This window comes from Leucopleurus acutus, assembly GCF_964270905.1.
Source record: "Leucopleurus acutus genome assembly, chromosome: 8".
Classification (NCBI taxonomy): domain Eukaryota; kingdom Metazoa; phylum Chordata; class Mammalia; order Artiodactyla; family Delphinidae; genus Leucopleurus; species Leucopleurus acutus.
In genome coordinates this window covers 12,722,837-12,746,776 of record NC_139151.1, presented here as the reverse complement: position 1 = coordinate 12,746,776, position 23,940 = coordinate 12,722,837, and the positions used below count along the sequence as shown (strand labels likewise).

At 44.0% G+C, this 23,940-nt stretch overlaps 1 protein-coding gene across 1 annotated transcript in view; it reads left to right on the top strand.

Annotated features, from left to right (window-relative positions):
• Positions 1 to 11,372, top strand: part of GRIK4 (glutamate ionotropic receptor kainate type subunit 4) — a gene marked incomplete at both ends in the record, with an annotated part of 308,409 nt that extends 297,037 nt beyond the window's left edge. Inside the window, 2 exons of the mRNA XM_082845308.1 lie at positions 7,606 to 7,724; positions 11,013 to 11,372. Coding sequence (XP_082701434.1) covers positions 7,606 to 7,724; positions 11,013 to 11,372 — 479 coding nt within the window. The remainder of the gene's footprint in view (positions 1 to 7,605; positions 7,725 to 11,012) is intronic.
• Positions 11,373 to 23,940: the final 12,568 nt, after the last annotated feature.

The following is a 23,940-nucleotide window of genomic DNA, read 5'->3' as shown; positions in this document are numbered from 1 at the left end:
TTCCGGAATAAAACTCACTGCTCGAGAGACACCCCCCGTCCTGTGGCAGAAGAACAGGGACCAGTCTGGCCTGAAAGATCTCTTCCTTTAAGTCTTTCATGGTGGCCAGGAATGGAGCCGCAGGACCATGTTTTTTCTTGTGTCTCAAATTGAACAAAGCGCGGTCCTTTTCATTTGCTTTCCAAAGCAGCTTCCAGGGGATCTTTCTTTTCGTGGTTGGGATCAGTTGGCTTCCACGTGTGCCTAAAGAAAGGAGGAGGAGATGGAGAAGACAGAGAGGGATGGAGGTGAAGGGAACTGTGAGGGCGGTCCTGTTCTCAAGAGATCTCTGAAACTGAGAGTGACATCAATTGAAATGTACCAGACAATGTGCAGTGCCTCACATAATCCTTTTCTACTTCATTATCCTATTAAAATGTGAGAAATTTCAAAGGAAAGGATCTGCCGCTACTCCACTTCTAACCCAGTATTACAGCTCCGGTATCACTGCCAAATTCCAGAGAAGAATCCTAACATTGAGATGATGCCACCATCTGAGTCTTTTTGTCAGGTCTTACTTGGCTCTGGTGAGAACCTCAACATTACCCCTTGGCTTCATCTCCCTGTTTCTTTCCCTGTCTATAGCTCAGTGACCAGCTACCTGCATACACAGCTGAAAAACGCAATGGCAGATCATGTGGAAGACTGGAGAATTACAAAAAGAAGCAGGCTTCATTCCAAGCTGTTTCATTTTCTTCTGCCTTGTCTTTTCAAAAACACTTATTTTATTTATTTTCTCACTCAACTCCTATAAAAAGAAATATCGCTAGCCACTCACAGAGGCCAGCATCCCAATTCAAGGGGATTGGATTACCGAAGGCTTTGCAGAACAATTACCAGACAAAAAGGTAGTCGGTGAATTCCAAGGAAATTAAATACTTTTATCTTGAAAAACACAAGCTCACAATCAGGCTTCAAAGGAACATAAATACACCACCAGGCTGTGAAAATCAGGGTCCCCTTTCAAGGATGGAAAAGAGGCCGGTGGCATTGACTCACAAAATCCTTAGAGAGCAGGAAGTTTGCTGTCTGGCACGGCGGGAATGAAAGTGTAAGACATCTTAGCAAGAGCGGGGGCGAGTGATGAGGGGGGTTGGGGGAATCGCGGGGACGTTTTCCTTTCTCTTTCTTCCCTGGGGGCTCAGCTCTATTATCCTGGTTCTCTGGTTTCTCTGGAGAGGGCCAAGACTGGAAACCTGAATATGGGAGTTTAGATAGTGTCTCGAAGTGATGCTTGCCGAGGAAGCCTCTTCCTAATCAAATCAGATTGACTCTGCTAAGAGACGGGGAAACTCCGGGGGAGGGGGTGCCAGAAAGCGCGATCGGGAACAGAGGTGAACCATGGCCCAGTGTGTCTGCGTCAAAGGAGGTCAGCAGTTACACAGACCACAGCCCCACTGTGTCTGGAAAGTGAGCCAAGATTAAGTCAATGGATCATCGATTCAGACATTTGCTGTAATGTTCCCAAGGAGAGAAGGGGATTTTATAAGTGGAACTAATAGCCCGTACATAGGTCTCACTTCCCCAGTCACTGGGGGTGAGGGTGGCGTGGTCCTAGGAATGAACTCAGTCACAGGGAGCCAGGTGGAGGTCTGTTATCACGCCCCTTGCAGCATGAGGGACCATGGGGGCCCCGAGTTCTGGGGAGAAGTGATATGGGGGTAGGGATACGGGCTCAGGCTCTGGCTTCCATCTGGACCTGGTACTTCCCCTCGCCAGCCCGGGCAAGTTCCCTGACTCCAGTACCTTGGTTTCCTGGTCAGGAACATGGAGGTAAGGGTACTGCCAATTTCACAGGGCAACTGTTAGGATTGAATTAAAATGTTTAGCCTTGTAACCTGGCTCATAGTAAATATTCATAAAGGTCAGCTTTATTTTTATAAATATTAGCTGGGCAGAGTCAGATTTATCTAGATTTCACATCTGAGCTCTGAAGACTTTGGGCAAGTTCTTGAAGTTCTCTGAATTTCCATTTCTTTAATTGTAAAATGCCAACCGTGGACTTTCTTTATAGTATTTTTAATAATTGAATGAGATAGAGAATTTTTTTTTAAATGAGGTGCTTGAGCTCATATTTTGATAAATTGTAAAGTACGTCTCCCATAACTTGTGTTTTGATAGATGGCAATATTTATCAGATGCCTCTACCATCCCTCTTCTATTCTGCGTTCCTTTCTCTACCCTTCTGCCGTCACCGTCTCCAGAATCTGCTAGGTCTAGTCAACAGATGTCACGGTCAATGCAAGAAGAAACGGCAAACTTAGTATTTCACAGTCCTCAGCAGGGCGAACATGACGATTCGCTTTATATTTTCTGGGAAGGTCATACGGGTCGGCTCACGTATGGGCACGTGAAGTTGCTGTTTACAACAGATAAGGCCATGGAGATGGGCCCACTTAATGTATTTGCATGGATGTAGGTGAATGTAGCTCTGAATTAGGAAGTGCTGGAAAGTCAAAATGGTCAAAGAATCCATGTTTTTGTCAAATATGTTCAATGTGGAAGATTGCCCCAAGCTTCAGCACCTAGCGTAGTGCTCAGCTCATGGGAACTCTCTTGAGAAAGATGTGTTGACCAAAGTCAAAGACTAAATACACTGTCCCTTGACGGGATTGTGGTCTAATGGTCTCTCCTCCCTCTGCACCTGCTCTGTGGCTCCTGTGACTCTGCCTCTTTGCTTCCCAGGCTCCCATTCAGAATGAGCTTTCCTGCATCGCAGTTACAAATTTCCACAGTGCCATCTGGAGATATGAATGGCTTTTAAGGGCTGGGACATACGTGCACCTGAATCCAAGAAGCGATTATTTGCCAGTCAGAACGGAAGGCAGAGCAGGTGGGTGGGTGGGTGGAGATTCAAATCTACTCAGAGATTCTCCCTTCCAGGTGGCCATTCTAGTTCTAGAGACAATGTTCTTCATTTGCATTTGTCAACTATCATTTGTATTTGTGGGCAATCTGTGAGTGACACACCACGGTTGGTCTTCAATCAACCAGGAGTTTGTGGGGAGAGTTTGATTCCATTTCGGTTAATACAGTCTTATGGCTGAGGCCTAGCTGAGGCTCAGAGACTCAAGTGTCAGGAGAAAATCTCAGTTTCAACGCCATCTGTCTGGATGGCTTCTGTGAGGTCCCGTCTGAAGAAGGGAAGGGGGAGTGATGAGATGACTCCCCTGCAGGTGTGGAGGGCCTTGGGGTCAGCCTGGAGGGAGTCCACATGACAGGCTCCTCTGAGTGAGGGCTCTGAGCTGGGGAAGGCATTTGACTTCTAGGAGAATGACTAACGACAGCGTTAACGGAACTGCTGCTGCCTCCTAACTCCGCTTCCCGCTCCCCGCTCCATCTGTTTCTCAACTCCGGCTCTGCCAGCAATCTATTCTTGCTTCCACTTTCCAATAAGTTCCTAAAGGCACCAATGGTATACAAGCCCCGCTCCTAAGAGGAGGGGGCCGCTCAGCCAGGAGTCAGCACGCTGGAGCCAACACCCGTGATTAACATGCTGGCCCTGAAACGCGAGAAGCTGGGAAAGAGAGGCTGTGGGGTGTTTCAGTGACTCATGGTTTCTACCAGCATCCTGTTCAAACCTGAGCTCCTCAAAGAAGCTTTCCCTGATCTGATCAAGATTATCCCAGCACAGATCACCTGTCCATTTATAACCCTATCCCATCCCCCCACGCCTGCCCGCGACCGCGTGTGGTCAAGTCCATGCTGTGGATCGTCCACACCATGTTCAGTCCCACTCTGGCCAGCCACAGAGTGCAGTCTAGGCCACCAGGCTGGGAGCACTGAACGAGGGCTGGCCCACCTTATGATTATTTTAAACAACATTTAATTAGGAATGAATACATATCACAGTATGTATCCAAAGCTTTTGAGAATTCATGGTTCTGCACGTGGGATGTCCTTATCCTCTTTCTGTCAGCTCATTTTTTCAACAAACATGTATTGGGCTCTTACGATGTGCCAGGGGTTATAGAGTTGAACAAGACACGGCTCTTCCTCTCAAGGGAATCACAGTCTAGTGGGAAATCCAGATATATAACATGAAACTAATTATTAGTTTATGCAATATTAGAGTGGCATATGTTGTATCAGAAAGCATCTCTGATCAGAAAGATCACTCAGGCAACTAGGTGGACGGTAAAGTTGAGGAGGACACAGCTACGAGCAGGGAAATCACTTTGGAGATGCTGCCAAAGTCCAAGCAAGAGATGGTGGGGCCTTGAGCTAGGGAAGTGGTAGCAGAGAGAGAGAGAGAGAGAGAAGGTAAGAAATTGAAAAGGATTTAGGAGGTAAAATCAGCAGGACAGTTCATGGAGGAGAGATAAGAGTCCAAATGCAGGGAAATGGGAGAGTATGCCTCAGAGCAGGCAAAGGCGCTTGAGAAGATTGGTGGAGAGCAGAGAGCAATGGCTTCGTAAAAAGCCAAGAAGGGGGAGTTCCCTGGTGGTTCAGTGGTTAGGATTCGGCGCTTTCACAGCCGTGGCCTGGATTCAATCCCTGGTGGGGGAACTGAGATCCCACAAGCCTCGCAGCGTGGACAAAAAAAAAAAAAAAATGCCAAGAAGGGGGTGTGGTTGACAATGTCAGGTGTTACCAGAGGTCACTTAAGATTGGGACTGGAAATTTTCCGATAGGTTAGAAACAAAATGTTCGTTGGTAACCTCAGTGAGCTTGGTTTTAGTGGTACAAGACAAAATTTCATGGGATGACAAGTGAATATCGGGAGAATAAAAGTGAATTCAGACGCAATCATTTTCTCCTTTAGATACCATAGACAGACCACCTAGCGCCTAAAAGATTTTCAAGTGTTCAAAATTATGTTTGAGATCTGAAAAAAATTATTAGCTTCAAAATGCAAAAGGAAAACTGCTAAATCAAAATTAAGACGTGTAATTAACTATCTCCAAAATGTAACATTGTTTCGACTTCATTAATTTTTAAATTTAATATTCATAAAAACTTCATTACATTTAGAAACTTTTTTTTTTTTTTTTTTTTTTTTTTTTTTTTTGCGGTACGCGGGCCTCTCACTGTCGTGGCCTCTCCCGTTGCGGAGCACAGGCTCCGGACGCGCAGGCTCAGCGGCCATGGCTCGCGGGCCCAGCCGCTCCGCGGCATGTGGGATCTTCCCGGACCGGGGCACGAACCCGCGTCCCCTGCATCGGCAGGCGGACTCCCAACCACTGCGCCACCAGGGAAGCCCTAGAAACAATTTTTTTTGGTTTGATTTTTCTCCTTTTGCAAACATTCTCTTGTATGAACGACTGCTGAGAAATCACAGCCAATTATACATTAACTGTTGCTTGCCACTCCGTCACATCAGAAGCAAAATTTTTAAAATGCATTTAACATAAGATGTGGGTGCATTTTCTCCTACTTGCTTTCATGTGGGATGGGTCTCCAAATGTAAGCCTTTTAAGGACTGTCTTAACATAGTTCTGATATAGACAGTTTCAAAAATCTTGCCTAGGGAAGGAAGGAAAGAGAAGGGTATTCACTAGACAGAGCTGGAGGGAGAAGGATTTTGTATTTTTCTTTAAGAAGGGAAAGACGTGAGTGTGTGTGTGCACTGAGGGAAAGAGTCAGTAGGGGGGAAAAGGTTGGGGAGGGCTGGGATGGTGACTGAGGGCGACAGGGAAACACTAGAGTCCAGATGGCCGAATTGGACTCGAGGAGGGGAGAACAGCTCTGCAGAAACACGAGGGGAGGTTGAAGCCCTTCAAGGGGATCCTAGTCTTTTTCTACAGCAGGCAGAGCTATCCCAAGGTGACAGGAAAGTCTTGTGGTACCTCACCAGTCACTTGGAGCTCTGTTTACCTGAAAAGGTGGGCATCTTTGGTATCACAGTCATCACTTCCCCTTCACTGGGGAGCCCTTTCTCTACATGGGCTGGCTGGAGAAACTAGTTTGTCCATGATGCTCAGATGCACGTCCCAATACCCGGTTCTCACCACCCCTAAATCTGTGGCTGGACACCCCAGCTATGTCCTTGCTGCATTCCCCCTTAAGTGGCCCTTTTGTCCCCAGATGTTCCTATGGTTAAAAGCCTTCTGCCCAAATGGTCCCAGGTTAGGGGGGCAGGTGAACAAATGAAGCCCAAGCACCTTCCTCTTGGAGGGTAGAAATCTACTCCAAACGCTGTGTGCCTTCCCTTAGAACTGAGTTTTTAAGTCATCTCCTCTTTCTGATTATTCACAATAGAGGATGTTTACTCACACAGGTACCCAAGAGTTGGCTGTGTGGACCTGCAGACCAGAGTATACCATCCACTGGGTACATTCATGATGTAAGCCCTTGGAGCCATTGTAGCAGATTATTGGTGTAGGCAGGCACTGTGCCGAGCTGTGTTAATTTCGAAACAAAACAAAACAAAAAACCAACAGACAGCCATTTGAGTCTTTGTGAGAGAAAACCCAAGGAATCGTAAAATGGCTAGGTAGGGCCATTTTTCCAGCTTTCCAAAGTGTAGGAAGCAGTGTCAGATTTCTGCTTCTGATCCATGGCTCATCTCAGTGTTGTATGAAGCTGGCTTTCCCTGACACCGACATGGCTCTGTGTCCCATGAAGGCACTGCTGGTTGAACAAACACTCAAGTGTGCAGGCATTCCAACAGCACAGGACATAAGCTTCCCTCTTGGCATTTTTCAGGATAAAAGATGCTCTTTGATTTATGAGTTTGGCTCCTCTTGAATCAGGGTTTCATGTGTTTCTGACACTCCCCTAACATTTGGGTTTCTCTAGTACCAAAAAAAGCATCCAATTACATAGCTAACTCAGTGTTGGACACAACCATATAATTCCAGAAATATCTATTGAGTATATATGATATGCCGGGTATCATGCTTGGCAATGAGGTTACAACCAGAAACTGCCTACCTTCAAGGAACTTAGCCATACACAGTGCTTCCCAAAATACTAATTTGCAAACAAATTTTAGGCCTGGCTGGAAAAGAATCCCTTGTGAAATGCATTTTAAAATACAGATTCCTGGGCCGCATCTCCAGAGATAGAGATTCAATATGTCTGGGGTGAGGGTTAGGAATCCATACCTTTAATGAGCTTCCCAGGTGGTTCTGATGGCAGCCAGGTTCGGGAACCACCTGGGATAAAACGTTTTGCTTTCCAAGTAAGTCTGTTAGTAACACGTTGACACAATTAAGTCAATGTAATTTTTTCTATCCATAGTTTGGTTACGACAGTTGCTTTATATGAAGCAAACACAATACTAGGAAGATTGATGAAATTTTTACGAAAGTGCTAGCATTTACTGGTATTTTGCTGTCATGTCTCTATATGCTAAATCAAAATTTCCCTTAGCCCTTTTCTAAAACTGACTGACCCTCCCACCCCAGAAAGCTTCTCCTCCTCCACTTGCATCTAGAGCCCTTTCCCCTCTGCTACTCCAGCTATGCTGCATTTTTGGTTCCGAAGAATAATTATATCTCAAGGAACATGTGTGTAAAATGTCTACAAGACTCAGGTTCTGGTCATTCAGCATTTTTGGTAGAATGATTATGTCTCCCAACTCTTTTACACTATTTTTTGTTCGTTCTCACTTTCTTACAGGACTGGGAATGGAGAATATTGGTGGAATCTTTGTGGTTCTTATTTGTGGCTTAATCGTGGCCATTTTTATGGCTATGTTGGAGTTTTTATGGACTCTCCGACACTCAGAAGCGACCGAGGTAAACCTTCTAAGGGGTATGACCTATAGTATTGGCAAGCAGGGCCAAGTTCACAGGCTCACACAGGGACAAAGGTCATTTCAGACAGAACTTGTGAAATCCCACAGGAGGGTGGGGCACCCATGGAACAGCAGCACAGCGGAAAGAATCCCAGTTCCGAGGACAGGAGCTCAGGGTTCAGGCTTCATCACTTACTAATTATGCAGCCACAGAAAGGGCACATAACCTCTCTGGGCTTCAGATTCTTCTTTGAAACAGCCCAGCAAATAAATCTGTGAAAAATGTTTTATGAACAACGAAGACTTACACAACTATGATTTAAGATGTAGTGTTATAAGGGCAAACAGGCGAAAGTACCAGGTTACTAATGGAAACGATGGCTTTGGTTCTTCCATCTTAAGTATGTTTTTGCCTTGCAGGTAAAGCTGTTTAGAGATACCCCAATTCACGAGAGCTCCTAATGACATCTTCCTTCTCAGGGATTTTGAATAAGTTTAGTTCCCAAACCTGTGGCTTAGAAACTGGGTTAATATAAACTTCACACAGATGGAAGAGTGAGAGAAGGAAGACGACTTTACCCCATTCTATCTCCATTCCAGGGCACAAATCATTACACGCTACTTGCATTGTTTGGTTTTTGAAATATATTGGCCTCTATCTCAATCTCCCAACTCTTGATCGTCCTGAAATCGCCTTCCCTAATTGACAGCTCCTAACAGCAGATAACAGTACAGAAGAGTACAGCACCCCTATAAACCTAGGCGGTCCAGCCTCATGTAGGGCTCCATTCAACACTGCTGACCAGTCTTTTCCTTTTCTGTGCTCAGCCTCTTTCCCACTTCCCAGTAGGACTTCCAAGCCATCACCCACACTCCTCACATCCCTTTGCTCCTCCATGACTAATTTTGCCTCCTGCCTCACCTGGAACTCAGGAGTGACCAGCCCCAAATTAAAACACCCACCTGAAAATTTACCCACAACTGGAGCCACCCCCAGGGCTTCTGCAGGTGTTCTGGTCATCCCTCCATCTCTGCCTTGTTCCCACCTTTCCTCAGCTCCTCTAGGATTATCCTTTTTCTCCCCTTTATTTTTTTTGCCTGCTCTCTCCCCCAAGTCCAAAACTAGGCTCATGTTTATCCATATTTTCAAATAATAGCCATGATGCTGTAGCTCTTGCCCTACCCCTCTCCTCTTGCAAGCCCAGGTGATCTGACTGCCTCTCTCTCCATGTGCTCGCCTCCCATTCGGGCCTCACTCCACGGCAGCTGGCTTCTCCCCACCCCTTCCCCGAAAGGTCATGGCTGAGAGGTCTGACCCCTCCCAATGAACAAAACCAAAAGAGAACCCACTGGGCCTTATTGGACCTCAGTGTGGCCCTTGATGAAGTGGACCGCTCTTTCCAGAACTCTCTCCTCCCTTGCCTTGCCTGCTCCAAGCTCTCTTGGTTTCCCTCCTCCTTCCCTCTCCAGCGTTACTGGCTTTCTCCTTCTGTCCACCCCTTAAATGGCTGTGCTCTTACCTCTTCCTAAGACCTCGTTCAGGTGTTCCTGTCCCTGTGAAAACTTCCACAGTTCTCCTGCCTTCTTCCCTGGACCAGAAGTTGCTCATTCCTCCTCCTTTCCACCACCCCTGTAACCAGCACATAGAGCACTTACAAACTGTGTGTCAATTATGTTCATATCAGCCTGGCTACGAGACATTGCACTGCCTGAAAGTAAGGACTGAGTCCTTTGTGTCTGTATTTCCACTGCAAAGCACAGTGTTTGATACTTAGTTGACAGTCAATAAATATCAATATATGTCTTTATGTTCTTGTCACATATAATAGATTAGGCAGGTGGAGGTGTTTTTGTTGTAATTATTATTAGAAGCACAGAGAAGTTAAGTGACTTGACTACAGTTTCTGCTATTCACTAACAACCTTGGGTCTAGAATCCAGGTCTCAAGTCCTAACTCAGGCCGTGTTCCATTAGGGAATTCTACTTCTCTGTAGCTGCTTCAGGTAGAGGATCTGTGCACGCTGGGTTATTCTCCCAAGAGCTCGCCAGTGGTCTGGATGTACCTTGAAAAATTCAGTGAGGAGTTCAAGCTCTCCCAACATCTAGAAAGAAGAGTAAAGGCTAAGTTAACTATTTGACTATGGTAGAACAACTATCCTGTTGATAGAACGGGAAGACTGGAAGAAGGAACGTGAAAGAACAGAAAGCTGCCTCTCCCATCGTAATGGGAGAAAGTGTCCTTTCCAGCACAGAGTAGAGAAGAAAGCAGAGCATGCATGTGCTCTGCAGTATGTAGGTTTAGGTTCAAATTCTGGGTCAGCTGTTTGTTAGTCGAGTGATTTCTGGCAAGGTATCTAACTTCTCTGAGCCTCTATTTCCACATCTGTGAAATGGGTATAACAGTAGTAGTCATGGTACAGGTTCAAGATTCTTCATCCACAATTCTGAAACCTCAACAGCTCAAAAAGTTCCAAGCTTTTTGTAAGTTTGATGCCAATGCTTTTGGTGACAAACCTTGACTTGGACTTGTATGAGGCTAATGTTTATGGTCTTTAACTCACTTGGTGTGAACGTATATTCATTTTGCTACAGAAATATCAATGTGTTTGAATACAGGGTCTTCCCCAGAGCCCACTGGAAGTGATACATATTTTATGTGCATTGTATTACCTTGTCAAAATTCAAAATATTTTGAAACACAGCTGGACCCAAGAGTTTCTTATCAGGAGATGGCAGAGCTGCAGGAGTAGATTGCCTTGTTTTTGTTATTATAGTTATTGTTAGAACGCAGCCTTTCCAGCCATAACCAGCTGATTAAAAGAAATGAGACTCTTTGGCCTGAGAACAGAATGTTCATGGAGACATGGTTGTTTTTTCACAGGCTTGAAAGACTGACATGCGGTAAAGGGATTATTTATTTAGTCGGCTTCAAGGTCCAAATTTAACTGGGATGGATGGATGAAAAGTTCAGGGAAAGGAATTAAGTCAGTAGAAGGACGCAGCATTTAAGGGTAATCTGCAAAAATGGTAGCGGCACCTTCCCAACATGGTGAGATCAGTGTCTTTGAAGCCGTTCAAAGACGAGACGACCAGCTGGCGGGATGGTATGGAGGATGTTTGAATATTAAATAGCGGGTGGAAGTGAGGAGGTGGATTGAAAGACCTTCAAACATATAAGATGATATAATTGTGAAACACTGCACGCTAATCGCGCGCCCGAATGAGCCCGCAGGGGACCCTCGGGGGCTGGTCCTGAGAGGTCGGGCTGTGACCTCCTCGTGTCCTCCAGGTGTCCGTCTGCCAGGAGATGGTGAGCGAGCTGCGCAGCATCATCCTGTGTCAGGACAGTGTCCACCCGCGCCGGCGGCGCGCCGGGCTACCGCCGCCACAGCCCCCCATCCCCGAGGAGCAGCGCCGGCCCCGGGGCACCGTGACCCTCAGCAACGGCAAGCTGTGCGGGGCCGGGGAGCCTGACCAGCTGGCGCAGAGACTGGCCCAGGAGGCCGCCCTGGTGGCCCGCGGCTGCACGCACATACGCGTGTGCCCCGAGTGCCGCCGCTTCCAGGGCCTGCGGGCGCGGCCGTCGCCGGCGCGCAGCGAGGAGAGCCTGGAGTGGGAGAAGACCACCAACAGCAGCGAGCCCGAGTAGCCCCGCCGCCGAGGATGCTCGGCTCCCCGGCCCGCTGCGGAGGCGGGACGCGCTGAGCCCGCCATACTGCCGGCGGGGCCCCCGGACTTGTACATCGTCCACCCTTCTCTCCAGATTTTGGATCCAGTAACTTTACAAAACGATCAAAGAGCCTGACGCCCCAGCCGGAGACGGCGCCCTGGTCCGGGGAGCTGAGACGTTTAGCCCGAGTGGCAGGGGACGCTCTCCCACCTGGCCACAAGCCCCCTCTTCCCGCAGTGGGCCTTTCCCTCCCAACAAAACTAAAGAGTCGGGGTGGGAGGGGTCCCTGCCCAGACCGTCTGATGGATTGGTGGCATCATCAGAGGAATTTCCCCCTAGGAAGGGGCCATTGTACCCTGGGTCTAGTTCTTACAGGAAAAAAAAAAAAAAAATTAAACTCAACAGGGAAGTTTTTCTTTTCTGGATTTGTATATTTTTGTTAATGTTCTTTTCTTTTGTTTTCTCTGTTTCTCTCCTTCCCTCCTTTTCTTCTTTGTTGTCTCAATTCTATTCCTTTGTTTCGTTTTCTTGGAGGGGGAGGCTGGGTTAGGGAGTTGAAGTCACAATAATCCCTGTTACCATTTTCCTAAATTTTAGGATATGAAGCGGCCAGTGCATCAGACTCCAAATGCTGAACTCTCCTTTCTGTGTGGTGACTGGGGCCACAGGACATGTAGGAGGTGGTGAATTAGGTGGAGAATATCAAAGAAAGGTCCAGTGATTTTTTAAATGCCAAAACCCAATTAACTCATAGTTTACTGAGAGACCTTGAAATGCCTGGGATTTCAGAGGTTAATTTGTCCTTTCTTTCTCTCTCTTTTCGACTTTCCCTATGATTGGGTTTGATTTGGTCTTTGGTGAATGTGATCTCTGAAGAAGAGAGATAGCGGAGGAGAGTAGAAGGCACAAAGTATCCCAGGCCCTTGTTTAAGGGGCAGAGAGGGTAAATACAAATTTCCCCAACAGTGGCCTTGGCTTCAGCAGGAACGTGCTGTCTTCAGGTGGGGAAGGATGGGGCTGCCCTGCTGGTCTGGTGCATACTTTGTCAACTGCACCTCTTTTTAATCAAACTCGGTAGCTGCCTATGAAGCCAGACCCCCCAAGGCTATCATGGATTGGGTGATTTCTTGCTACTAGATGTGAGACCTCGGTGCAAATGTGTGTGTGTGTGTGCGTGTGTGTGTGTGTGTGTTTATTATATGGGAAGATCTTAAGTAATCAAGAATTTGCCAGGTTCCTGGGAGAGAGGTAGGGTCTTGTAGTCAATACACAGGCCTGGGAACTAGGGACTCTTGAGTCCTCACCTAAGCATGGGCAGTAGCCCCCCTTGTATGACTTTACATGAAGCATCTTGCTTCTCTTTCATCTACACAATCGGAGTTACTGATGCTTTCCAGGCTGTCAGATGCCTGCTAAGTACTTCTCTACTTGTGAGATGTTTGCAGTGTCCGGAGCACTCAGCGGGAGGGGTGAAGCTTCTCAGCAGCTGTTTGACCTTTGGTTGGCTTCGCCAGTTGGGAGTTTCACACAGAGAGTTTTCATTTTCTGATTGAAAACAAATTCTATGCAATTTCTGTTTGTCAACTTAGAAAATTCAGAGGAGAGAGAACTAAACAGCCACTAGGGCCATCTCCCCCGCTGTCACCACCTTGAATCAAATTGTCCTCACGTTGTTTCTGTTCTGAACATACTAAAATAAAGACACCTTTGCAAGACAACGAGCTTAATTCCATGTTTTTGCCGTCGACATTAGGTCGACATCTTCTTTGTGCCAGGATTATTAGTTAGAACTGCCATCCTGGGGGTACCCCGATGGTTCCTATAAAGGATGCCAGTTTTGTCCTAGGCTGACCTCTTCTCTCTTATGAATTTGAATCTTTTTACTTTTCCCTCTTAAACCATCAAATGTCGGCAAGCTCTGCAGGACATGAGTCTTTTTTTAAACCTTGCTTAGAGCCTCCTGGAGAAACGTGGATTTGGTGGGAAGGACACCTGAAGGCAGATGGACGGCAGACTGCAATGGTGCCGTGCTGCCCCGACCCACAGCTCCATTCCGTGCTTCTGACAATGTGGTCCCTACTGTCAGATCGCATGTGGGGCAGGAAGGGTTGTTTTTTTAAAAAAAAAAAAAAAAAAAACACACAAAAAAACTCGTTTTTATGAGCAGGATATCTTGATCAATAGCAAACTTTTATAAAATGGATTGGTGAAATAAATGTCCACATGAATCATTTATAAAGTCTGTTTCTTTCACGGAATAAAGATAAGACTGACAACGCTAGGCATTTTCTATTAGCTGCTGGGACCACTGCTGCACCTCGCTCAAGCTGGTGCGTGAATCTGCAACCAGCTCGTTCTCTTCCTTGGTTTGTCTCCACTTTTTATCTGTTGGTTGCCGGCTTTCTTTTCCATTCTGTATTTTCTATCTGATTCTGTATACTGTATAAAGCCGTTTTTTCTTGTCTGTTTATCTTTCTTCGACTGCAATATTTACAATAAAACAGAAACAAACCCTGAAATGTTAGTGATGGATGAAAGCTGTCTGGGTTTGGAAAGAATGGCTTGGTGTGTCTAAAATCCAGGTACTCTGAAAGCAAATAAAAGTAGAAATCCACATTTTGTCTTCCCCTCCACCTGCCCTTTTCTCGCTCCCTCTCCATTCCCTATCCTCTTCCGCTCTTTGTTCAGACCCCAGAAAAATCTAGGTGGCTTCTTTCAATTTGTAGTCCTGGAGGCAGAGCCAATCCCCCGCCCCTCCCCAAACGGATACACATGTTAATGAAGTTCAGGATTCATAGGGTTTTGTCTTCCTAAATGCACTTTCACAGAATAGTCATCTATTGATACCTAGGGTAACTCTAGTCAGATATCACCCCAGATTCCACTGGGAGCTTGAAGATTACATCAATTAAAATATAATACTTCACTTTATTTCTTTTAATTGCCTTGCAGGGCCCCAATCGTCACCAGATCTCTACCTCAGAACCCAGGTGGGGTGTAAGTTGAGCATGTAGATGGCCGAAAATCTTTTGGCTTCCTCTAATCCAAAGCGTATATGAGAATATTCATCCTGGGAACTTGCCAACCGGCCCTCTTATTGGTTAGGTGAGACCAAAATATCATGATAACCAATCCACCTGGGGCCACTCTGTGAAAGTTTATTAGTTTGGAATTCCAAGGAGTTTAATTTTCTTTTGGAATCCAAGGGGGACTTCCCTATGGTGTAGGAGTCAAATACACGAGGCCAGAAAGGGCTGGGGCATTTCAGACACGGCAGGTTGGTGGTTTGAGTGGAGCTTGAGAGAACCATTTGTAGCCCTCCCGCCAAGGGGGTGTGTGCAGCAGTAAAGCAGTCTGGACACGATAAGGGAGATTTGATTCCCTGACTGGTAGGCAGCTCTCTTGGGGTAATAACAAAGAGACCTGTTGGGAAAATTCAGAGAAGGAATCCTTTCATAAAGATTTCACTTAAAGCTAGTGCTTCCTATGGGGCCTCTCAAAGAGAAAAGTAAGCTTTTAGTTGCCTTGAGTTATTCCAGTGCCTTTCTGTGAAAGGTGGCTCCCTGCCCCCCACAGGCAGATCCCTCGCCATAAGCCCAACGGAGTGTCCTCCGTGGCTGACAACCTGGGAAACCTACAGTATGACTCAAAGATTGGTGACGATGTGACTTCAGAAAACTCTTCTCACAGAAAAAATATAGACTCACGCTATCTATCTATCATCTATTTATCTACCTACCTACCTACCTATCTATCAACTTTCACAACTGGTGTGGCTTGCAAAGAAAACGGTCGCCAAGTTTTAGAACTGAAGAGGTCAACAACCCCATTATGATTTAAGGGCAACTGGGCAAGAGAAGTTCTGCCACTATTAACAGAACGTTATCATTCAAATTTTGTTAATTTCATACCAATTTCCGAATCTGAAGAATGAATGAAAAAAATATGAATATTGCCATTAAACAAATGGTAGAAATAGCACTGAGATCAAGAAAGAAAAAAAGTATACAAAGGGAATAAAGTGAAAAACAACCTCTCTGATCAGAAAAGGCAGAAAATTTGAGGGCCAAAGAAGGGGCGTAAAGAAATTGAGTATCAATCTCCCCATACATTAAGTAAGAGCGTGCATCTAAATATTTCACTGGTCGGACTGAACAAAGCATGTCAGAGAACCAGTGCGTTGTGACGGTGTTGTGTCTGGGGAATTGACCCTGTTTACAAAGGTTAGAATATGCAGAGTCTATATTATAGAGGATGGAGGTCAGACCCATAAGTACAATGATCCTCCTGCTGGAAAATTAGCTAAAGAATCCTGCCCACTCCTCAGTAACCCTTGTGCGCGATCCAATGTTCTCTCTTGAAGTCAGAGGGGAACAGGGACCAAGGGACCTCTCACCCTGTGGGGACTTTTTCATACATTGGTGAGTGACCTTGAGAGGTACTTCTTTAGTACACAGCCCCACATTAGATTCTGTGGGATATAATGAAGAAGTGGAAGAAACTCTCTGTCCTCTGTCTGGGAAGACAAAACTTACGTGTAAGAAACAATGAAAGTAAAGCACAAAATATCCAAGTGCTGGAGTGTGTGATTTGGAATACAAACCATATAGACATTCAGAGAGGCTAAAGATTCCCAGTAGTTGAGATTGGCTTAGAGGAAGAAGCAGGACTGTTTTTGTCTTGGGTTTGTTAAAAAATTTTTTTTGACGTCTAGAAAAATAAGATTTCCCTTCATCTCCCTGGGAATGAAATATGGTTAATTCATGCAGATGAAATCAGTGCCCTTCTGGTAAGAGACAGCTTGTTGTTGCTGTTGTTTTGTTTCACCCACGGCGTCCCTTTTTGCAGGATTCCAGCTCGCCTGTTATGCTTCTTCCTGTTTGCTGCCAATACCGGTTAGAGATTTTCACCGCTATCTCATTCCTGGGCTTCTTTAAGTTGTATTAGTGGGATCAGCTGTAGAGACGAACAGCCTAGCTCTGCAGAATACAGAAAGACTAACTGAGAAATAATCAATGAAATGATCTGAAGTGGATTATGAACTCTTTAAAAAAGAAAAAGATCAAATACTTTTTAAACTGGGGGGAAGGATGGTGAATACAGAACTGAAGGTGTGGAACCAACGTGAAAAATTAATGCAGAACAAAATCCCCAGATTTCTGATGTACAGGAACATTCAGAATGATTTTGCTTTTCGGGCCATTAAACCATCCAGTTATCTGAAGCACATGGAGTCCGCCTGGAAAATTATTCTACTTGGATTGTTCTGATTCGATTCTTAGTATCTTTTCCATTAAAAGTAACAGAATGTAACTTCCATTTCTACATCATCTGTAATCCTGGAGCACCAAGTGGACATAGAAAAGCACACTAAATCACCAAAACCTGGTGACATGTGATGGTCAAAGGAGAGGTAAACAGTACAGGACAGCATTACCGGAGACGGTATATACCCACACACTCAAATGTGGTAACGGGACTTCAAAACTAGCTTAAAGAGGATCCAGTGAAAAACTACTTCTGTACAGAGAGACTTAAATTTATTTCTCTGCGCTGCTTTTGCTCCCCTTTATATAGGCTAAGCTGGCACGTGTGTGTGTGTGAGTTTAGCACAGACCTGCAGATTCCCATCAGGGCTCCTTATGTCCATTTCAAAAGAGAGAAGACACTTTCCATGATCACTTCAGCCTGTGTCCGTGCTTCTAGATAACATTGCTGGGTTTAGTCTTCTGGCTTTTAGTGGATTGGTTCTCACTGAGCGGTCTTGGATGTAATTTATTTCTAAGCCAACCTATATGTAGATGCATGAATTAAAAGGTGTTTTACTTACAACCATTCCCAGTTGAATGATAAGATGCCTGAGATGACTTCTTAAAACCTCTCCCCCTTCACCCCCATCAGCTGCAAAACAGAGTTCCTCTAGCATGAATAAGTGACCAAGTAAAATGTTCTGCCGATGGTGTAGCAGAACACAGTCAGTGAGAACAAGAGCAATGCAGGTTGACATTCCTCTGTACTCAACGCTTATCAATAGCCTTGCCCATTGTAGGCAGAAAATAATTTTCAGAAAGGTCAGATAATGAAATTGTTAAAATGAAAGTGGTTAGGTTGGCCAGCGAGGTACAGAATTCAGAAACTACGTTTTGATTCAGCTACCCTATTTTTTGTTGCAAATAAAACAACAAATTTGCTGAGCCTGCCATTATTTCCAGAGGATGTAAGACCCTCCCTGAGTCAGCCCTCGCTGATCTTTCAACCTTCTCCTGACACTTCTCCCACCTACCTTCCATCCTACCCTGCAGTCTAACCATACCGCTTCCTATTCTGCATTTATCATGTGTATCCCATGCTTTTCTTCTCCTCTGCCTGTGCTTTGGCAGTTCCCAGCTCCTGGAATCCTCTTCCCATTCAACTCTCCATTGACAAAGTCCACCCTTCTATATATATTTTTTAAAATTTTATTGAAGAATAGTTGATTTACAATATTGTGTTAATTTCTTCTGTACAGCAAAGTGACTCAGTTTTATATATATATATATATATATATATATATATATATATATATATATATACACATATATTCTGTTTCATATCCTTTTCCATTAAGGTTTGTCACAGGATATTGAATACAGTTCCGTGTTCCGTATAGTTGTTTATCCATCCTATGTATAATAGTTTGCCTCTGCTAATCCCAAACTCCCAGTCCTTCCCTCCCACATCTCCCCTACCCCTTGGCAACCACAAGTGTGCTCTCTATGTCTGTGAGTCTTTTTTTTCATAGATATATTGATTTGTATCGTATTTTAGATTTCACATATAAGTGATATCATATGGTGTTTGTCTTTTCTCTTTCTGACTAGTTTGCTTAGTATGACAATCTCTAGGTCCATCCATGTTGCTGCAAATGGCTGCCTGTGCATATTTAAGGTCCAGCTCAAATGTCATCTCCCCATGATGGCTTCATGATCCCCATCCCACGGCAGTAATGACCTCTCCTGTCCTGAACATTCCCAACCTTTCTCTCTGTCCCTTATCACTTCCTACATTGAATCATATGTGTTTACTCTCACGTACCACTGTAAGGCCCTGTAAGTGCAGAGAAAATGCCCTTTCCATCTTTTATTTGTTCACAGCGTACAGGGTTCTTTGCACATATTTCGTTCCCACGAATGAATGAGGCAAATTCAACTGAGAGCAAACGTACATTAAAATGTTGCATGTTTGAAACTGCGTGGCAGAAATATGCTAATACATCTCCGATTTAAAGCAACCACGCATAGAACAACTTAATAATTTATGCCAGGCAAAAATATTACTTCGTTGATTTTGCTGGGCACCAACTTGGTGGGGACAGCAGGTTGATAATATTCATAATCTGGTGGAGAGTTGTTTCCAATTGGTAGGTACAAGGGAACGTTGTCTTCCAGCTGTCTACATGCCTTCTATATAGGTCATAAAGGTTATAAGAATTCAGCCTCCTGACTCCCATGCCAGCTTTGGAAAAAATCAATCAGCCTCCTCTCTTCTCTGCTCATTATCCTCAAAAAGTGATTTCTGGTCCAAACTAAAATTACCCAAACTTGGTTCATGGGCTATCCATTTCAGTATAAGTCCTTTAAGGCGGTACTTGCTTGGAAAAAATATGACCATTTTTACCAAAATAATCAAAATCAGTTTCTTCCTTACTCACCAGGAAAACCGAAAGAAATTCCCCTTGGTGATTTGCTTTTAAAATGTGAAAACATAGTAATGGTTGAAAAGTTAACAAATTATAGCTCTAGCATGTAGACTGATTACCATTCTGGGAAGTCTGGCCAGTTTTGACGAGTTGAGAAAAATGCTGCTATTTTCCTAAGTGTTAGCATTTAGATCAAAGAAGGAGGAAAGGAGCAGAGGGAAAGAACCAGCTTTTCTCCAATATCGGCTACATACTGAACACACTACAAACGTTTGTTTATTTAATCCTCGTGATAGCCCTCTGAATTAAATATTACTATTTTCAGGAGAGAAGTCTTCTGGAAGTTAAATAACATGTCCAAATTTCCACAGTTAGTAAAAGACAAAACCTCATAATGAAAGGCAAATATTCAAACCCAGTCTTGTCTGTCTCCTTTACCAGAGTATCTTCCATTGCATCCCAATCCATCTGGGGGGTTTTCCTCCAGAAAGAATAGAACACAGGCAGGGTTCTGCATGTGCTTGAGTTTTATTAGCTAGGATTCTGGCTTTTTTATTGTTGAAGCAAACAAGTCACTTTATTTCTATAACTTTGTTCACTCCTAATGTTTTGCATTACTTTTTGAAACAACCTGCTTCCACAAATGCTGAGAAATCACCAGAGATGCTAAAATATATTACTTTAGAGATGGAATTTTACTAGAAGAAGAGTTTTTATTAGGTTCTCTGATGCTGTTTCTTATTATTAACAGCAATGATGGTTGATGGTTTTAATACAGCACACCTCAATGAACCAGAATGGTCATTTAGTTGATGTAAACATCCAGCTGCTCTGTTTTTGATTCCAGAGAGAGAGAGTCCTGTTCAGTGATCAGAGATAACAATGTAAATGAGGAAAATTATACATAAAGCCCCGTAGACCTAGAAGCTTACCATCCAGACTTATAAATCTGGAAGGATCCTCCAGTAGCTGTTTACTCCATTTTAGTTCATTCCCTACCATTACGATGATACCCAAGCCATTGTGAGCAAAGAGTTAATTCTAACCATTCAAACCAATAAAACTTTATTAGGTGCTATGTTTGTACTGGTGGGGAGGGAAGGAGATTTGTGGATGCCACTGAAGGATATGAGGATGGATAATGTCATGTGGAAAAGGCCGTGGACTTTTTATCCTATGTAGCCCCTAGAACTAATCATGCATATTGCTGAGATGCAGGATATAGATCAATGAAAGAAGAACTTTTAAACAAAACACTGTGAGCATGCAAGTTGATGATATCAGAAATACCTTAATAAATTAAGGATATCAGGGAGGATTCTTATATTTTGTGGTAAGTCAGATTAGATGACGTGCTATGATCCCTTATAGAAGAGTAAGATGATAATAATAGTAATATCTATCTTCTATTGAGTACTTAATAATGACCAGATAATACGCTCTGTGTTTTGTATATGCTATTTTTATATTCACAACAGGAAGATATTATTTTCCTCCTGTTACAGGAAAGGAAACCATTTATTTTTCTTGGCCAGCAGCAATTTAGAAGTCAGTGGTGGAACTAGGACTTGAACACAGCGTCCTGCTCTAGAATCTTACTATTTTTAGCAAAGTCCTTTTCATTTCAACCTTGAGATCCTATGATTGTCAGCAGGGGGTCTGACTTCAAAGTGCCATTTAAAAGAGGAGACAAGTGTACATAACTGTAATCCGGGGGCAGGGGATAATATAGAACACAAAACATTATTATCTTGTTGAAGAGATAGGAAACCCATAGTTACAAAATAATAGGAGAGATTTATTTAATAATGAAAGGTATGATTACAAAAGACATAGTAAGGCATTATACAATCAACAAAATTCATATTCAGCAAGAATTTATTATTATATAGTCAAAAAAGTACTTTCAACATCTATTTAGTGCACATTTCTGTCTAGATACTGAAGGATAGAGAAACAAGTCACTTAAAACAGAAGGAACTCACTTTCTGAGCCACTCATTTGACCCTGAATCTTAATTTGATTTGGCAACACTTCTGTTATTGTTTTGCTACTTACTTCATACCTTAAGGTTTGGTGTTTTACGATTAATAAAGTAATACACGTACGTTATAGAAAATTTGGAAAATCCAAAAAGCAGAAGAATAAACCACCCCAAATGTCAATACCTAAAGACACGCATTATTAAATTTGTCTTCTAGTCATTTTACTGTGTTTTTGAATCATTGTTATCTTACTGTACGCCATTGCATTATTACCTAACTTCATCTCCATATACACTGAGCTTATCCAACAAGATTCTGAACTAGTAGAAGGCAGAAATTAGGTACCATACTTTTCTGGAGTCCCTGGAGTACCTAAGAAGTAAGTCTTGCACCGTGCTCTCAGCATAGTAGGTGCTAGAATAATGAGTAGATTAATTGCTGACTCATTTATCAATCAATAAATGAATGAACAAGAAATATAAAGCAAGGTTCTTCAACCTTGAGGAATTTACAGTCTGTATTAGAAATCTAATTGCACAAAGCATTGTAACGTAAGCCAATATATGGTTAAATGCACATTGAGTCATTGCAGGACACTTCTTAGAAAGAAGTGATAGGTGGTGACGAAAGATGGCCTGGGACATACCTGAAGGGCCATAACTATGGTGGAAGAATCTGAGCTTATTCTTTTCTAACCATCGAAGAGGCCCCCAGTAGAAATGGGCTGGTCTATCTCCAGCCGGTTGCCTTTATTCTCCTCAGTGCCAAGTGGCCTCTCCACCGACGGTCTCAGAGGACCCAGTATATTCTATACAAGCAAAAGAAACCAGAGCCCCTCTCTCTGCACAAGGGGAATTACCCAGCTAGAGTTTTCGCTCACTCTGGAATAAGGAGGGAATTCTAGGCTACATGGCCATGGGGTGGATACCTTTCTCGAGTGGTAAACTTACGAGGAAAGTGTTTTAAAACTTTTTAGAGTTCTTTCTTTCTTTTAAGTTAAAGTCTGCTCAAGTGGAAGTGCTGAAACAGTACTCTCTCCTGCCTGGTTATCTGATAATTGTGGTCTCAGGGCCCCCATTATACAACTTGTGCTGAGGCGTATTGGAGCTGGGTAACTTGCCTGGCTTCAATGCGCAGCATGTGAGGGGGACACTCTGGGGACCTGGCAGCTTCTCAGGTGGCCTGAATTCAATGAACAGTTCGCAGCTAATCAGTAGGGGCATAGCAATCAGGTGGATGTAAGTAGGGCTGGATTTGAAGGATTTTCACGTCATCGTACCTGGGTATAAAGAACTGTGTAATATCAAATGTGTAATTTGGCATGCTTCAGCTAAGGTTGTGACAGCTGGTCTGACAGGATGGCTGCCCCTTCCACAGCTCTTTTAATTCCAGACGAAATGAAAATTCCCTCCTTAGTAGTCATTAGGCTCCAATTTTACCTCTCATTATTAAACCATGAAGTTGGCCAAAACATTTAAGTTAAGCAAAATGAAGAGATTTATGAGCAAATTGGAGTCTAGGTGAAAATTTGAAGCCTAATCTCCAAAGATTAAGAAAGGCACAATGACCACACTATTGGAAAAAAGCAGATCTCAGAGTAAACAGGAGGAAATGTTCTTTCTTATTTTTCCCAAAGAACTAACCCTTTAAAATTGAGTTTCTGGATGATGTCTTCATGCTTGGTAATACCCACCTGATTTGAGAAATGTTGGAATAAGATTTAAGTGGTATTTTAGTCTCCCTGTAGAACTAAAAAGGTGTGTCAGATTGATGACCCCAAGCAGCTGACAGCCTCCTGCGGAGGCATAACACTGCGATGAGAACAACATGAATTATTTCAGATCCCCCTTGCCCTGAAGACAGAACCCTGCTAGGTGGCCAGCGTGGGGGTCAGAGATCACACTTGTTTGATCTTCGGTTTCTCCACTGAGATGTAAGGAGCTGTTGTACCAAAGGGAAGGGTGTTTCCAGCCAGCTGAGTGTCCCATGGGTGAGCACGACGCTGAAACTCCATTCGAATTCCCTATCAGAGCCTGCTTTCTTCCTGGAGACTGCCATTGCAGGGGCAACCTTGAAAGGTGATGAGAGAGATGAAAGGTTCCATAGGCAACCACCTAAGCCAGCCACCGACTATTGAAAGCATTTTAATTTAATACCAGAGAGTGTCACGGATAATCGTAATCCTATCTATTGGTCCTAAACCTCTTCCAGCAGTGAGGAGAGGCAGTTACTTTAAGGGCAGCAAGGACAATGATTTTTCCCTGGGGACTTTGGGAGAAAAATCCATTCACTTCAAAATTGGACACCAAGGCTTGCCCTGAAGGTAAGTGGCATGACCTGGACGTTAGTGTTAATTACTGTGAGATTCCAACTGTTCCCAAAGACTGCATGTCCCCCATAAACCTGCTCTGATGCCTGACATTGTCAATAGAGTGGTTTCTTTGGGTTCAGCAGGTATAACACTGAGCTAATCATTATAAGTCAGTTACACAATAGCAGAGGCAAGGTCTGGGAGAGGTCAACTTTTATGAAGGTGATAGAGGTTCCTGTCTCCAAGGATCCTGGGGTTTCCGGGGGGCACTGGGTCTGTGGGAAAGCTGGTCCCAGAGACAGAGGGGTGAGGATGGGGTGGGGCAGGGAAGGAAGGAAACTAATGTTTCTCTCGTTTCGATTGTGTCCCAGGTAGGATACTAGGTGCTTTTACATAAATTGCATTTAATCCTCGCAGCAACCCTCTCAGGTAGTCTTTTTCCCTCTGATTTTAGGACTGAAGAGTTGGAGACTCAGGGAGTTGAAGTAATTTGCCAAGTTCACAAACCTCTCCTAGCGTGGATGTGAACTTGAGCTTGCCAGCTTCAAAGATCATGCTCTCTCTGCAACATCA